This window comes from Cylas formicarius, unplaced genomic scaffold, assembly GCF_029955315.1.
Source record: "Cylas formicarius isolate icCylForm1 unplaced genomic scaffold, icCylForm1.1 PGA_scaffold_8__14_contigs__length_24414737, whole genome shotgun sequence".
Taxonomy (NCBI): domain Eukaryota; kingdom Metazoa; phylum Arthropoda; class Insecta; order Coleoptera; family Brentidae; genus Cylas; species Cylas formicarius.
This window is the reverse complement of record NW_026844361.1, coordinates 2,058,202-2,076,850: the sequence shown is the minus strand read 5'-3', so window position 1 is coordinate 2,076,850 and position 18,649 is coordinate 2,058,202. Positions and strand designations below refer to the sequence as shown.

General features: G+C 33.7%; 1 protein-coding gene across 2 annotated transcripts in view; it reads left to right on the top strand.

Annotated features, from left to right (window-relative positions):
• LOC132706085 (facilitated trehalose transporter Tret1-2 homolog) overlaps positions 1–18,649 on the top strand; it is a 62,483-nt gene that overhangs the window by 38,180 nt on the left and 5,654 nt on the right. For both annotated transcript variants that reach the window (XM_060677169.1, XM_060677170.1), the window contains one exon: positions 8,303–8,560. In XM_060677169.1, the coding sequence (XP_060533152.1) occupies positions 8,303–8,560 (258 nt within the window). The remainder of the gene's footprint in view (positions 1–8,302; positions 8,561–18,649) is intronic.

Here is an 18,649-nt window from a genome sequence, read left to right as displayed (position 1 = left end):
GCTAGGGTTATTTTTGACAGATTTTAAAATATCGCGCATTTTATCTAATATTGCATGTTAACTATTGTATCAAACGTCCAATTAGCCATAGTTATTGTTAACTGTCATAAATTGAAATCGGATGTTTTCGGGGATAGTTCCCACGCTTTGAATTTTGACGTTGATCAATTCTTTATGTTATGTTAGTGAATGTATTCGTGTTGTTTTGCGAAAATGTACCCAAAAGTATAGTATGCAACACATTCGGTAAACTTTTTAGGTCACTCGTTTCTTACACACTGGCTCCGCTGCGCTCCGCTCGTGTCAAATGAACTCGTGAGTCAAATGCCGTTTACCCCACTTGTTACATAATCTATTAGTCATAATATACTATTAGTCACTCATAACGGCTGAAGAACTTGATGTGTGAGAACTTCACTACTATTAAAATTAAAATGTATTAATTCGAATTGCATAAACCAAGGTTTCAAAATATTTCTTTTCAAAGCATCCATCGAACTCTATTCCAGATTGCATGCGGGATATGAATTTAAGTAAAAGTAAAATTCAGCCGATTTTAAAAACACATAAATGCATGTTTCTACGTTGACAAAAGTTCAACATCTTACAGACAGAGACGTCTTGAGTTTTGCCGCACTGTTAGAACGAATTCATGAATCACCTAATTCCATTCACAATATACTGTTTACAGATGAGTCCACACTTAATACGGGCGCACCGCCTAATTTAAAAAACACACATTCCTGGTCAAACGAAAATCCCCACGAAATTTTGACAATTAAAAAATCGGGTCGTCAATCTATAGGTGCGAAATTATTTCTTCTAGACTTTTGAAGTCCGTTTTTTTTTTTTCAAGGAAATGTAACGGGTGATCGATATTTCGATTTCCTTCGATTTAGATTTGAGGAATATATTGATTGCTGTAAATATAAACATATATATAGCAACAGGAGGGAGCACCATGTCACAATGTAAGAGACGTAAGAGAATATTTGTCAAATAGATACAATGTCTGGATAGGAAAAAATTGTGTAAAACTCTGGCCTCCTAACAATCCAGATCTAACTTCCATTGACACCCTTTTATGGGGATTGCTAAAATCGCGAGCCGGCAACAATTGTGGAAATACAAAAACAAAATACGAGAAGTTAAAGCCAAAAACCAAAACTTCTTTGAAGGTGTATCGAAAACCTACACAAAAGTGAATACGTGCAGATGAATGGAGGTCATTTCGAACATATTTTGTGAAATATATTTAGGATATTAAAAACAATGCTTTAGTAAGACGTTTTTTGATAATGCTGAAGTATTTAATATTGTTATATAAGTTATATAGGTAGTAGGTATGTTACTATATTTTAAAAAAGTAACTAAGTTCGTTTTCATCGCTAATTTAAAGTTTGAAACAATAGTTATTGACTTCCTTATATCAAATATTAAATAAACCGCTCGATATTTCAAATTCCGTTGAAAACAATCAAATCAATAAATTCAAATGCAGTCAATCTAAATAGTATATTATGCAACAAGTGTGGTAAACGGCATTTGACTCACGAGTTTTTAATAAACGAGTGAGTTAAAAAGTTTACCGAACGTGTTGCATACTATACTTTTTCTACGACCGTTAGTTTTTGGGTACATTTTCGCAAAACACAAATACATTCACTGACATGACCCTCAGAATTGACAAACGTCAAAATTCAAAGCGTGTTAAATATCTCCGAAAACATCCGATTGCTCCCAAATCCGTGCGGTAAAATCCCAGAAGTGTCCGAAGTGGCTCGGATTCATGGGAAACGAAACTGACGTGGTAAAGTGACGCTTCCCGCACGCAAGATAGGTGTTTTACAGACGGGAGTAGAAAAAATACTTTTCCGCTTGTGTAAATACCATTTTAATATATAACAGTTAACTACGCTAGTTTCCATGACAACAGCTATCATTCCTAATTTGATTTTTGACACAATAGCTATTGACTTCCTAGCAATTAACATGCAATATTACATAAAATGCGCCATATTTCAAGATCTGTCAAAGATACCCCTAATTACTCATATATATTTGAAATCAAGAGAATAAATGCAATTAATTGACACATTGACAGATAAAATTGTTTTTTATATTTTTGACTGCAGGAAGAAGGTTTTGGAACAAAGCACCAACTTTGTTAATTTAAATTTATCCATTAAGTAATTTATAATGGGACACCCCGTAGATTTTATTTCTTTGTGTTTTATGTATAAAGTCCTTAATTGTTATTGTTATAATTATTATTATTACTATTATTATTATTGAGGAGTACTTTTTAGCAACATCTAAATACTTTTTTGCATTTTGTTTGATTCTCCTTTCGTCTTTACCATTTTTTCCCAAACGCCCTGTATATATATGAATTCTCGCGGAACGCAAGGCGAGACTTGCTAGGAAAACGAACCTCACTAACCGAGGCGGCAAGATTAAGTTTATGGCCAAGTAGCACCCGTAAAAAATCGATCCCGTGCGTAATAACAAATACGATTAAAAGTGAAATGTATTCGTTATCGCCAAGGTCGCCATCTTTAAAGCGCTGATAATTTTCTTACGAAATCTCGCGGGAGACGCGGGATCGCACGTTTTCCATTTTTCTGTTTCTGTACCGGATATGTTCCCGCCATTTTTCGCACTTCGAGACATCGCGATAAACATTGCGTCATCTTTTAACTGACGAGCATTGAAGGTTGTCGTTCGTTGCCTTAAACAAAATGTCAGAGGAGAAACCGCTGCAGCAAGTTTGCTAGAAATTCTGCGAGAATCGTGCAATTGCGACGCTGCGATAACCACTAGCGTCACTGGTATCTCGTTTTGCACCATAATCAAAAATTTTCATTTGATTCACTTTTGCTTTTATTTGCCAAAACCAAAACAAAGTCAATAAATTTAAAGTGTTTTCTTAATAAATAAGGCTGCGTTAAAGGTGCTCATCAATCTGTCTAGTGTTTGTATCAACACTTCCGTCTGAATACATAGTTCAATATTTCTTTCGAAACCTTAACAAAAGTGGTATATATACAGGATGTCCAAATAGTGTAACATGAACGTTTATTATTTGTTGTAGAGAAAAATGTTAATGTTAATGTTTTCGGATTTATGCGCTGGGCTTAATACCATATATTTTTGATGTCGTTTTCGACAGCTACATTTTGACAATAATTTTATAAAGTGCTCGTTTATGCTATACTTTTATACGTTTATCCTATACTTGTCTTGAATCCGTTTATACAGGGTGAGTCAAAATGTAAAATATTAATTTTCGTGAAAGAAAAAATGAAATGGAACATCCTGTATATTAGACTTCCATTAATTACTCCTATTAATGTTGTTTTAATTTTATTTTATATTCCTTGTACCTAAACTTAGGATTTTTTTTATTTATACATATTTTTACGAACAAAATACTGAAAATTTTCAAACCGTGCGTAAATATTACAAAAAGTATAATTCTTTCAGATAATAACATTCGTTACATGTGAATACCAAATGTAATGCGAAAATAAAATTAAAATAAAATAAAATTATGAACTGCGAACTCTGGAAAAACAAGTTACACAGTATTTAAACTATTAAAACTTAAAAATTAAGAAGAAAACTGCAAAACAAAATAGAAATGTTTAATTAAGTTTCACTTTATTTATTGCTCGAAATGTCTTCCACCGACTTCGATACACGCTCTAACATCGTCTTTAAATGATCGAGCCGTATTCGCTACCATTTCATGACTCACATTTTGAAAGTCTTCTCTTATCCTCTGTTTCATGTCCTCTTTTCTTGTGGGGACAGTTTTATGCATCTGGTCTTAAACATATCCCCACGGAAAATAGTATATCTTTGTCAGATCAGAAGGTGGCCATCTAATCAGACTACCTCTTCGTCAAGGAAATAAATAAATTAAGTAGTTCATAACTTGATAGCCATGGTGTGGAGTTCCATCATCAAGGAACCACATTCTCATCCTCATTTCGTTTGGAATGGTTCTTAACATATTTTGCAACCTCTGATGTAAAAAGTCTAAGTAAACTTTCTCATTCATATGATCAAAACCTTATGTCCTATTATACCACCCCAAACATTTAAAGATCATTTTTTCTGACTGTGTGTCATGATAAAATGGCATCTATTGTTAGCATAATAGTGAAGATTATGTTTGCGGAATGTTTATTCATATGTAAATAACACATATCCCAAAAAAATCATTTTTTTCAAAAATTATTTCATTCATAAAATGTTGATCTAAATTGATAGTCATTTTCATTGAGTACATAATAAGAATGCTTTTTTTTTCTCAAAATGTTATTCGGAGCAGAACTCTAAGAAATTATTAAGTCTTGGGGCATTTATAGATTTTGTACTTACATATGGGTTTTCTGCGGCACTAAGTAATACTTGAAATTCATTTTGTTTGTTGATCACAGTCCTGACTCTTTTGTTCTTTCCATAAGCAACACTTTCAGTTGGAGTAAAACAATTCATCAACTTGTCAAAAGTTGTTTTAGAGAACAATCGGGATACTGTTGTTTGTAAATTCTCATAGCCAATAATGCATTATTCTCGCTAGATCATGGTTGAGTTGCAAGTTAAGCAACTAACAACATTAATTGAGAAAACAAGATTGACAGGTTTCAAATAATTATTTATTTGCATCGCCAAGAGGAAAGGTAGAATTTCTAAATTAATGGAAAAAAAGAAGCATTTTTTTTACAAAATTAAAGGTTTACTTATTTGTTTTTATTCTTGACTTATTGGGATATTTTCTAATAATTTCACAAATCATCTTAGTTTTGTTCGTAAAAATATGTATACCTCAAAAAATACTAAGTTTAGGTATGCTTAATAAAATTGAAAAAGCATTAATAGGAGCTTTAATGGAAGTATAATACAGGGTGTTCCATTTAATTTGTTGACGAAAATTAATATTTTTCGTTTTGACTCACTGCATAAACGATTCGAACTAAATTATTCTTTGCCGAAGTCTCTTATTGAATGTCCATATTTCTGACCGATAAGTAACATAAGGCTCTACAATTAAACTGAAAAGTTTTATTTTTGTCTTTTATTTTTTTTTGTCTACACCTACCACCTAGACAGAAGTTTTAGACGTGTGTTGTGTGCTCGGCTATTTTCTGCTGTCAAAAAAAATGGAACAAATAATTTGCATAAAATTTTATATAAAAAATGAAATACAGTACTGTAAAACATTTAAAATGTTAACAATGACATGTGGTGAATCTACTTTGAGCAAAAAAAAATGTTTATAAGTGGTACATGCTATTCAAAGAGGGCCGAGAAAAGGCCGATAACGCCACAGCAAGTCAAAATGATGATCCTGATGCTCAAAAATGTCATAACGGGTGACGAATCGTGGATGTATAGGTATGACATCGAAACCGAAGCCCAGTCGTCGCAATAGAAGAACCGAGAATCGCCAAGACCGAAAAGAGCACGTCATGTGAGGGGGATTACATTGGACAACATTAATTTTGATAAATAAATACATACTATTTGATAAAACTTAAAAGTCACCTTGCTTTTTGAACACATCTCGTAAATCGTTTTCCTCTCTATGGTCGTCTGAGATTGCATCCCCATTTGTCATACTGTTCAATTAGTTTTGGTTCATTAGACAATTATCAAGTTTTCATTCGCGCATAACATTGTGTAACCGTTACTGATAAGAATTTGACTCCCATATGTTCATATCTCCGACTCCTGAAAAGCGTTGGGGACAACATCCTTTATGTATTTATGTATGCTTTTTTAAATCAACAAAACCAGATGCATTCCACTTCTGTAGACCAACGACTTTTCGATAATTTGATTTATTCTGAAAAGGCTGTGAACACGGAACCTACCTGTTCTTTCATGTTTTTAAATTCTTCTTCTATTGTCTGCAGCAATTTCCGTCCATACAGTTTGCCCGCTGAAGCTGTTACTCTCCAAAATTTGAGCATACTTTTTTATTACCTTTTATTATATATGGTGGAAATAAAAGTTATTTCCCATTCTAATGGAATAGGTTCATTTCTCAACATACATTAGATTAATGTGTAATATGTTACTGAATAAGGACTATACAGAGTCGTGACGCGAACTTTTGACAACTGTCAGTCGGCAGATAGGTTATCATCCGTTCTCAATGCATCATAGGAGTTTTGTAACTTCTTTTGTGTTATAGATTCTCCTCATTTAGCGTTTTATTTTGTTTCTGGCATAAATTTTAATAATAAATTATGTTAATAAATTAATTATATATTAATAAATATTAAAAAAAGAAACGTTGCTACAGCAATGAATGGATTTTTTAAATGTGGCATGTGGCCTGTGAATAGACACGTTTTTGGTGATGTACATTTTGCTGGAAGTGATGCTTTACTCAGTTCTGAACGAAACTTACCACCATAACATACACATCGATCGGAGTCAAGATGATTCGTCCGATGACGATGTTCCCCTTGCTAGATTAATATCAACAACCCAAGGAACCTCTTCTAAATACTTCCTTTGAAGAAATTATTTGCTTGCCAGCGCCTAGGGGATTGAAAAATAAACGATGGGAGCCTAAAAATCCGCACCAAGCAATACTGCTCACAACCATGGAAGGAAGGTTTACAGAAAAGAAAAACGTTGGCCGATAATAAAGCCGTTAAGAGACCAATATTCTCAAACTCGCTTACAAAATAAAAAATAAAAAAAATCTATACTTGCTTATGGAACCCAAGAAAGATGACGGAATGCGGCAAGATGTAAGAAAAACTAGGAGCAAACAATTCCCTTTTTTTAGATTTCAAAATATTGGGCTACATACCAGACAACGTAATTCATATCACTACATTATACATTACATAAACACCAAAAGCTATAAATTTTATAAGAATTTACTCTGAAATATAATTCACAAATGATCCACGAAACATTTAATTAAAAATATACCATTTCCATAATAATTGTTACGACTTTCCCTCCAAAAGCCTAAAAAACTTACGACCTACAAAAGCTAGAATGTCACAGGTGCCGCGGTGCTCTATAAATGATTGAGTTACTTGTATTTAAACAAATTTTATTTGCTTTTTATAAATGTTAAATACAAAATAGCGATTGATATAATCAACAAAGCAGATCCGGGTATTTATTTATTTGGTCTAAATAAATAATTATTTGCCATAAATAAAAATTCCAAAAATTTTTTTCGAACAAATGGTTGATAATATTTAAATACATTTATTTATTTGAGACAAGCACGAATTAGTTTATTGAAACCAATAAACAAAATTAACCCCCAAGAAAAAAAGTTGTATTTCAAATAGATTTTTTTAAATAATAATATTTATTACAATTTACTTATTTTCATATTATTCTATATAAGTTTTAAATTGCTTTATTGTGGAACAATTAATATTATTATATTAATTATTCTATGTCAAAGGAAACTCTAAAATCAGCAAACGGGATCGATGTAATCTGTGTTAACTTATGTCACGAACTATGATGACTGATTTTTCCAGTAATCCCCAGGAAAAAAAGTTGAATTTCAAATAGATTTTTTTAAATAATAGTATTAATTACAATTTACTTATTTTCATATTATTCTATGTAAGTTTTAAATTGATTTATTGTGGAACAATTAATCTCTTAATTATCGGACCGTATATATATTTATAATCATGCATTATTATTATTATATTTATTATTCTATGTTAAAGGAAAGTCTAAAATCGGCAAACGCGATAGATGTGATCTGTGTTAACTTATGTCATAAACTATGGTTAGACTTGACCAATGGCTGGTTTTTCCAGTAATCACCAAGAAAAAAAGTTGTATTTCAAATAGATTTTTTTAAATAATAGTATTTATTACAATTTATTAATTTTCATATTATTCATATTAATATTATATTTATTATTCTATGTTAAAGGAAACTCGAAAATCGACAAACGGGATAGATGTAATCTGTGTTAACTTATGTCATATACTATGTCATATACTATACAATGACTGACTTTATGAATAAGTAGACAAACGTGATGTTAAGGAAAAATATTTTTCTGTATGAATAAGAAAAATGTATTGAGTTTTACGTTGTAATAAAGAGGCGTAGCGAAGGAATAAAAACTATAAAATTCTAATAAACTACCTGTAGTAACGCCACTGTCGCATTACATTCATTCGCCATATTTGTTGGAATTTGCTTTTTTACTTATGAAGCGTAGATAGGGACGCCACGGGTGCAATTAGAAACGACTTTTTAGCCCCGAACTTATTTTTTTTGCAGCCTCGTTGGCGGCCTTGCCGCAATCAGTAGCGGCCCTGTTGGGGGGCTACCTCATCGAGAAATTCGGCAGAAAAACGACGCACGTGATCACATCGCTGCCCAATTTCGCCGGTTGGATCGTCATATACACGGCATACAACGTGGAGATGTTGATGGCAGGCCGCTTCATCACCGGGTTTTGCGCGGGGGTCCTCGCACCCGCCACTGGCGTCTACATAGGGGAGACCGCCGAACCCAAGTACAGGGGATTTTTGCTAGGTAAGGACGAAAAAAACCGTAATGTCGCTGCTAAAATGTAAGAAAACTTTTTTTATTTATTTGTCATATATATCACACTTTGACAAAACAAATTTTGTTTTGACGTCTCATCTAATGGCAGATTTATTTAAATATTTTGAGTGATAAAAATGAATACGTATATTCTTAAGGGTTGAGTGTTTTTCCTTTGTGGATATCCAATCACTCAGCTTAGCTGTTTTGGCCACAGGCGTAGGAGCGCGTATTTCTGTTGCATTGCCATTGCCATTCATAACTAGAAGAAAAGTATATCCATCACTTACAATAAAATGCATTATTAACACAATTAATTTAGAATAAAAACTTTTCGGTTTTTCACAGTTATTTATTAGTTTTTGACAGTTATTTCGCCAACATCAAATACAAAATGTACCTGTTTATATATTGTATCTGAGACTAATCGTAATTATAGTTTAGATAAATTTAATATAAATAGTCTTGAACGGAGGCGCAAGTGCGAGTCAGTTATCTTCATTTATAAATTTTTACATAACGTTATAAACTGTCCCACTTTCTTAGCGTACTTGGATATTCGTATACCACGTTTAAATTATCGCATTAAAGATACTTTTCACTGTGTTCGGGTCAGAACAAACCCGTTAAAAAGTGCATCTATGCATGTAGCGTGTTCTAATTTATAATAATTTGTCAAATGTATGTGATATATTTAACTGTAGACTGAATGGATTGATTCACGTTAGCTGTGTACAACATCAATGTCGATTGCGAACTGTCCTAATTGTGTACCAAAGGGCATATCGCTGTTCGAAAATTTAGGTAATTTGGTTACTAAATATTATTTTTGTTTGTTATTATTATTAATATTGTTCCTTTTCCTAAAATTTACAATCTGTCATCATTTAGTGATTTAAGACCAATTTAGATTCTATCAATGTTATCTAAGGTTATATATAGAAGGTTCTCTAAAAACTCAAATAGTAAATTATGTTGGGAAAAGAAACTAATTAACAAAACAGAGACAGGTTTTTGGATGGGACACAGTTGTGCTACATCTCTGCTAAATGTACACTGTGTCGGTCCTACTCGACTACTCTAGGGTTTTTGATATGATTAATCACAATATTCTGTTCACCATTCTTAAATATCTGGGTTTCGGGGAGGCATCTGTGAATGTAATAGAAAATTACTTAACAGCGTTGTCACAAATACGTTAGAAAATAAAGGGAAGCCTAAAATGGCTCCATATACGAGCAGAGAGTTAAAAGTAAGAATTGTGACCAAGTTAAAAGATGATTGGTCCTATCAGCCCCCCAAATTTTCTTTTTATGTTCTTCTATGTATTTTATTACATATATTTTATTATATAATATATAGGAGAACCTAGCAAGAAAATTTCGAAACATCTATCTAAATTTGATCATAAGAATGTTTTTAAAACTGAAAAAAACTATTGAATATTTTTTAAAAAACGGTAAAACTAAACCATAAAAAACGTTAACATTCGGAGTCTAGAAGCTGAAATGTGGACCATGTCCCAACATTTATGTCGGACGTATGGGCAGAACAATTAAGAAACGCATTAATGAAGATAAAAGAGCGTATAAAAAAAGATTGCTTTCGAAAAATCGACGGTGGGCAGAGCAAATTGGTAGCGTGTAGCGCGAACCAGCTGTGTATTTTGAAAACACACCGCTTCCCAGTTTCTTGTTCTACGGGTAGACATTGTTTTTTTCATCGTGCTCCTGCGGGCCACCCTGTATAAGTAGACTTTCGAGTCTCGCCGAACTTCAAAGTTACGACAAACTTTGTAAAATATTAAAGTTTGTACAAATAATAGCGTTGTTGAATGATATTTTTCAAATACCTCGAGCTCCCTGTATAATTGACAAAACCTGAAAGTCTCGACACAGTTTACGATACTGTTCAAATCAAATTATCGCATCATTAACAGTTTTTCATTTATCCCCAATAATTTACCCCCAAAAAACGGAAATTTTTAGGCTGTTTTAGATTTTTTTGCCCATAAAACACACCCTGTATATAATTCAAACAATGTTCGAAATAGAGGTTATAGCCTTGGTTCTCCCACGTTTCTTGGTATATGATTTTTTCCAATAGAGTAAGTGATTTTCACGAAAATACTTGTTTTCTGAAAACATGCAGTACGTGGTAATAGTAAATGACATCATCCGGTCTAGATTGAGGGCGAGAAATGGTGATTTTTATTTGGATTTTTTCAAATATCGCGAACAGCGTATGTGATAGACGAAAACCATAAATACAAAAATTGTAGGTCTGGAGGTGGCCTATAATACTGTTTAAACCAATTGGCCATATTTTTCACGAATTTTTATTTACTGCTAATAATTTAATAGCGGAAAGTATGATTTTCAGGGTCTTTTAAATTTTTGTCTATAATTGAAAAACCATATATATAATGGAAAAAATGCCTGAAATAAAAGTTATGGTGCCGGATCTCCCGCATTTCCTGGTTCCCAAATTTTACCGATCGGGTTAATAGTTTTCGAGAAAATAATTTTTATACCAAAAAAGAAACTTTACCTCGCAGCTCTCGCCAATTTCAATAGGTGCTGCTATTCGCTTGAAAAATTTGATGCTGATAGCTTCAAATTTCGGAAACTTATCGTGTTTCATACCAATGTCGAAGAAACGGTCGAAAATCGAAAACAAAACATGACCGCCAATTTTCGATCGCCGCCATTTTCAAATATCTTGTGCCCTTAGTAGACTATAGAAAAGAAAATTGAACCACCTAGTTCAAACACAGTGTTCGAAGTGTTTGAAGATGGCAAGTGATATCTTGGCGAAACGTCAGCAGGATTCCAGTCGGAGTTCAATAAATGAACGGATGATATCCCGGAATATATTGTCATCACATTTTTCCATCCGTGAATCAATACGTGAAAATATTATACACCTTTATGGGAAGGAGACCTTTACAGCCACCTAGTTTTGTGAAAAACTAAGACAAAGGAAGGTTACTTCGCCATGCAACTTGCTGTCAACGTTTACAAGGTTGCCTTATCACACACGCACCAGAAAGACACAAGCTATCCTGGACAAAGCTAGCAAGGCCCTACTCCAAGACCAGATGAGGCGGACCCGGTATGATATTAGTAAGACTGAGCGACAACTTTTCAGACTTCATTTGAAACTAAGCAACGAAATCCATCAGTTGCTGTGGCACCGCATAGAATTATTAACATCATGGCGCACTGAGAAAGACAAAGATATCACGTCAAAAAGAAATGGAAGTTGAAGAAATTAGAAATTCTTCAGTCCAATTCCAAGAAACCAGGACAAGCCTTACAGTTCATATTTCAGCATACCATCTTTCCGATACAGAAGTCAGCGTACTGAACAAAGGATTTAACTGTGCAATAGCTCCAAAAGAATACCCGTCGATTCTTCAGTCCAATTCCAAGAAACCAGGACAAGCCTTACAGTTCATAATATTTCAGCATACCATCTTTCCGATACAGAAGTCAACGTATTGAACAAAGGATTTAACTGTGTAATAGCTCCAAAAAGAATACCCGTCGAAGAGATCGTTTCCAGCGCCGAAGCAAGTCTTTCCACCATAGACGAACAAGATGCGGAGTTGATACGGCAAGACGTCGGCAGAGTTTTAAGACAGTGAAAACCACCACAACCAAACTTAAGCAGAGAAGAAATGCATGCACTGAAAAATCTAAACAAAAACGAAAATATCATAATAATGCCAGCAGTCAAAGGAAATGCCATTGTCGTCATGAATACATGGGATTAAAATGCAAAATTGGAGGATATTTTAAACGACCCAATATACAAACTAGTCACCAGAGATCCCACGACATATTTGGAAAAAACAACTAAATCCAAAATTGTCGGTTCATCAATAAACGAGGATACAAAGAAGAAACTTATTCCCAGGGAAAAATCGAGTCGTTGTCCAAAATTCAACGGGCTCCCAAAGATACATAAGGACGGGGTTCCGCTGAGACTTTTTTGTTTTTCGTATTTTTGCCAGAAAGCTGCGTTGTCCGGACATTCAGCTGTGTTTTTAAGGGCATATCCCGATTTAACATAAATCAGTAGTCTGCCATCATCGTTATGCTCCATCTGCCTTGGCATCACCGTTCCATTCCCTTAATGTCCTGGTGAAACCTGTCTCCCTGCTCTTCGCTAACTGTTCCAATAGTTCAGGTGTGAAAACCGGAAATGCACTTACAAAGTCACTACTAACTAACTAACTAAACGATGTAGTTTTGGTGCTTAGACTTCCCAAGAAACTTATCAATTACTTCTTTAAATGAAACCCAGGCGTTTTTTCTCGACAATGGCCATTGTGTTTTGAAAATCCTTGTCTTTGCATAATGTTCTTATCTGCTGCCCAACAAAAATACCTCCTTTTATCTTGACATCAGATATGGCTGGCAATTTCTGGTACAAATATTGGAAATATTGTCCATTTTTGTCTATGGCTTTAACAAACTGCTTCATCAAGCCAAGTTTGATATGAAGAGTAACGCAGTAAAGCAGTAGAGCTTTTTTGGGGTCAACTATGCTATCTCTTAAAACATTTTTGCTACTAGATGTAAGCCCTGTTCTAGAGGGCCATTCTGTTTGACTCTAATATCTATATCTTGCCCGACTATCCCATTGACAAATAAAACATGTTATCCTAGGAGCATGCACAGCACGTTTATTTTATTCAAAAGAAGTCCTAAATTTTCATAATTTTCTTTTAAATATACAGAATGTACAACGTGAACCGAGGCCAGTTGATTACCATTGTGCAATAAAACGCCATTTAAACTACGCTTACTTGAGTCAATAAATCATTGAAATGAAGTCAGGAATATTGTTGCAATTCACTAACAGTCCTTCCTGAGTAAAATATTCACATAACTTATTTTCGCGATCCCCGTAAAAGCTTGATGTGACGTGAAGTGTCAGTAAATGCTTGTCACGAAGTCTAGACGCTCACAATGCGGATGCATAATTCGCTCTGGTTAAACACTTCGGGCTTTTTAAAATCTGGTGTGAAATTTGAGTCATCTGTGTAGTCCATGAGGAACTGGTCGAATAGCAGAGTCAAGATTGAGATACACAATTTGTTTCTTATTTTTTCTGTTGAATGCTTAAACATTACGCAATCAACGCTCTCGCCATACAATAGGAACACCAAACCTTAAACATTTCTTCCTACCTTTCTGCCAGTTTCATAATGCTTCAACGCAAACGGAACAAATAGTATGAGCACAGTACTTATCTTGGTCGCCAATTTTTACAACAAAATAAGCATGGTATACATTTTTCACAAACGAAATTATATTTCGACTTCGCTTTACTACGAGATAACTACTACAGATAAAACAATAGTTATTTAGATTGTTCACACAATGTCTTCTTTGCATATTTATACGTTCTAGAACACTAAAAATGTGCAACAACGAAAACAACAGCCGCGAACATAGTAGCACGACGACCAACTGTTTTGCAGAGAAATCTCACATTTTTCAGTGTTGCCAAATCACATTTAATTTCATAAAAATCAAGTTATTTAAAAATCACGCCTAACATGGAACAAATATATTCATGTCATAGGTATTTATATTAATAAAATTACATTTTTGAGATATAGAGCGCTATAAAAAAATGGCATGGTAGAGCAAAAATATGGCCCCCGAAAATATGCACATAAGCAAACAGCTTTCAAATATCAAAACCACTGTAGACCTGTGTTATTAGAGACGCTTTGCTGTATTCTTCCAAGATATGCTTCATAAGCGGTTTTGGCATGAGATTTTATCTTATAACTCGAAACTCGATAAGGTAAGTCGTGACATCGATTTTTTTGTATTTATTGTGAATTTTTGCTTTCTGTTTTATATTTCTTAGCAACTTTTAGTGTACCATATACATTTCCGTGTGTAATTTTTGTATACATATCGATCAAAAATCTCATGCATTTTTTCAATGAACTCCAACGCTTAATCAACAATTAAAAACTCCCAATTGGTGTGTACAAGTTCAACATATAATGTAACGTAATTTGCCTTTGTGAAATTTTAACATTTAGTTTTTTTGAGGGCGCACGATGATCTTAACTTTCTTTAATAACAACTGAACAGTTATTATTGGATAACTCATTTGATAAAGAATTGTATTGTTTCATGTTCAAAAAAATCTAGCATGCAATTGATACTAAAAGTTTTTCGATCATTGTTGCTATGGTTATATTATTCCCGAGCATTAAAGTCACCCAAGACTCTAACATTATTGCTGTGAAGAACTTCAATGATCTGAACTGCTTCCAAAAATGCTACATAGCTATAATTAATGAATTATTTTGTATAGTGCACCTATAAATTAGAAAATCAATTGGCTACGATGGGAAACAGAATGGGTGATGCAATACAATATGACAGATATACCTTTATTTAAAAGGGCAACAGAAAATGATAAAGTTAATATAGATTCCGTCATGAGCAACAGTTCTAGCTTTAATTTGTTTTAAATTTCGAACACATATTTGTTCCGGATTTTTAATGTGTGGATAAAATTTCACATTCACCATTATCCGAAGTAATTTGTATTTTTCTGCGTTTCAAATTATAAACAAATAATTAATTACTATGTTTAATATTAAAATAATAATAAATCGATTTGTTAGGCGCAAGAAACTGTTTTCGTTTTACCGTCTTGCCTATCAAATTATATCGCAAAAGGATCTGAGATCGTGAACTGGCGGTGCGTCTTCTTTTTTATTATAAACAATTGCGTCCAATTATTTATACAAGTTGGAAGATTTTTAAAATAAACTCGGCAAATAGTCGACGACTTGGCCTCGAAGGCATGACTTACAAATATTGGCGAATAATATCAATCTCAAGTGGTGCTTTATAGGTGATTGGAAATAAATATTCATTTTCGATATGGAAAAACGTACATAGTTTTCCCCTTAAATCGGTAATCGTATTTATCAATGCGTGACAGCGCTTTTTAAAATTACACTCAAACGCGAATGAATTGTACAGAAAAAAAAGCAAATTATGTATATAGTCTCTTTAAAAATAATAACAAATAAGAATTTGGAATGTAATTCGAAACTTAACATTTTTAAGCAAATTTTAAAAACACTCTCTATTACAATTTTATTGTAATAATCTTGCAATTAAAATAAGATATACAAAGTTCATCAAGTTGGCAATTGAAATAACTAAGGTAAAGTCTGTTCATAGATATAAGAAAGTGACTAATTGATACGAATTAAGGAAAGACCCGGGCAAGCTGTAAGAATGAAATATGGCCGAACAGGTCCGCACTTTGCTTAGAATTTAATTATTTGGGGTTTCGTTAGAAAAGATACTAAACAATATTTATTTATTTATGTATGTATTTATGTTTAAGTCTAAAATAAAATTACAATTTATTTTTATTTCCTACTTAAATTACTTAAAACTATTCACATGATATATCACTATCACTATCATCGGCTGTTCTAATTATTATTTGTTCTATATTATTTGCAATATGGATATGCGATTGGTCTGCTTTTTCTATATGTTTAACAGAATTTGCCAAACTTTGTGGAAGGATATTAAAAACTTCGGTTTCTATAAGTTTGAGGACATTGGAAGATTTCAGTTAGTGCCAAACATGTCCAATGGGATTAAATATACAGTGGTAAGGCCTTAAAACTGTATGCCCTAGATTTTTTCCATAATTATCAGAGACGTATTTCTTTTGTGGGTTCAAGCTTTGTAAAACCTCAATTAATTCCTTTTTGGTATAATCTTCGTGAAAATAAATGTCGTTATTATACATGTAGTTTTGGACTGTTGCTTTTGTGTCACATGAGATAGGGGTTTTAGTTAACTGTCTAGTGTAATAACTTGCATTGTCCATTACAATGACGCTATTAGGACGAATGTTTGGAACTAGTGGACCAGTCGAGTCAACCCAACCCTTTTCCGGGGTATTACAAGTGTCGAACCAGGTTTCATCCAAGTAAATAATTGGCCTTTGTTGTTCTCTGTAAATCCTAATTTTTTCTAGATATTCCAGTCGCCATTTCCGAATTCTAAAAGATTCCATTAAAACTTGCCTTATGTCAATTTTTTTAAATCTAAAACCCATGTGTTGAATACACTTCCATAAGGTAGTTCTGTCACATTTAACACCGGTTTCATCTTTTTCAAGCCTCCTGTATTATATTTTGATCACCTTCATCTACACTCGAAAAAATGTCAGCATCGCTTCCTTTTTTCCTCGCTGAAATGGGATTATTCACAATTTTCCGTACAGTTGATATTGGAATTTTCGTCAATGTGGCCGTTTCTTCTAAAGATGCTTGCTTGTTGGCACCACGTTTAATGAGAGTCAAATAAACATTGTTTATAACTTCCTTAGTCTCAATAATAATGATTACTAAAAAACTTAAACTAAGTAGTATACCAAACCAAAGAATATTAACCACAGGTAGGTATAAAATTATTTTCTATTACGGACCACAATTTTATCTGAATTTAAATTCCGAAACTTTAGGTAATGATCTTGTTGCATTGTATGTTAATGACCACACTTGGATAATCCCATTCAAAAGCAAAGCACTTTCTTATATCTATGAACAGACCATACCTGCGGCAAACAAGGCCCGGCGGCTAATAAGGCCCACCATGCAAAAATCGAAGCCTACGCTTCTTTTTTAAAATCCGGCAAAGTTACGTTGTTTCTACTAACTTAACTGAATTCCATATCTCAAAGATATACCACGAAATTTGCACGTCACTAAAAAAGTCAGTTGTAGTCTGAACGACGCCCGGTATTGACTCGTACTTATAAAAATTCTCCTCGAATTGAACGTGAATATTTTCTGGTTTATAAAAATAATATCTTTCCCTAAATAGTGCCTTGAGTTTGACGTTGTGTGGGCTATATTTTCCTGTATGAACGATATTATTATGGTTAAGAAGAGTTTCGGTTAATTATGCTCATTAAATACTGGGCCTTATTAGACGACACTGTAAAATATCCTTTCTTTTATTTAGTTTTCCATCAACTTCAAGCTGCCATTAGCAAGGTAATAGATAATGAATTGTCGCAAAGAGAAGCTGCTCAAAAATATGGAATACCCAGGAGAACTCTTAGAAACCATCTAAGATCTGGCGTTCTAAATAAAAAAATAGGACGATCCCGTGTATTAAATGCCGATCAAAAACAATAATTTTCTGAAAGAATAATTCGTCTCTGTGAAATCGGAATGCCGCTAACACCATTGTCAGTACATCGCTCTGCATATATATACTGCATTGAAAATAATATCAGGCACCCATTTGATGCTTCAAAAGGAGTCGCTGGTAGGGAATGACTCTATGGGTTTTTGAAACTTAATTCTATTTGTCTAGGCGCAAGGCGGAACAAATTAACCTAGGCCGTGCCCAAAAATTAAATAAATTTATAATGGGTGACCACTTTAATAAATTAGCTTCCACACAACGTTTTCAATATGAACGAAAAGGAATGCCGAATAACTATTCATCATCAACAGCTTGTTATTGGGCAAAAAGGTGCCACACGCGTTCACGGGAAAGGGAAAGCCATTAAAGCCTGAATGGGAAGAAAACCTACCGCCAGGTGCCCTAGTTAGAATGGCCGAATGGGGTAGCATCTTTTATTGATTTTCTAAGGCACCTATATCGTTACAAGGGTCCAGACACAATCTTGCTAGTTTTTGATGGAGCTGCTAATCACCTTGACATTTCCATAACCAAGGTTGCAGACGAGTTGTTCTGCTTGCCATCTAACACCACGCCTTTAGATAAAGCGGTTTATAGGTTCTTTGAACATCACTAAGACCAAGAATTTCTCAGCTTTTGGGAGGCAAATTATATCTAAAGTTTGGCCCAGATGCATGACCCCAGCGGTTTTCGAGCGACAGGCTTGTATTCACTTGATCCTATTGTAATTCGTGAATCAGCTTTTGCAAACAACGTTAATGCTAATAATGTTAACAACGATGCTGAGTCCAATAATTGTAACGATAATATTATTGATATTAATATGCAATCCAGGGAAAATTCA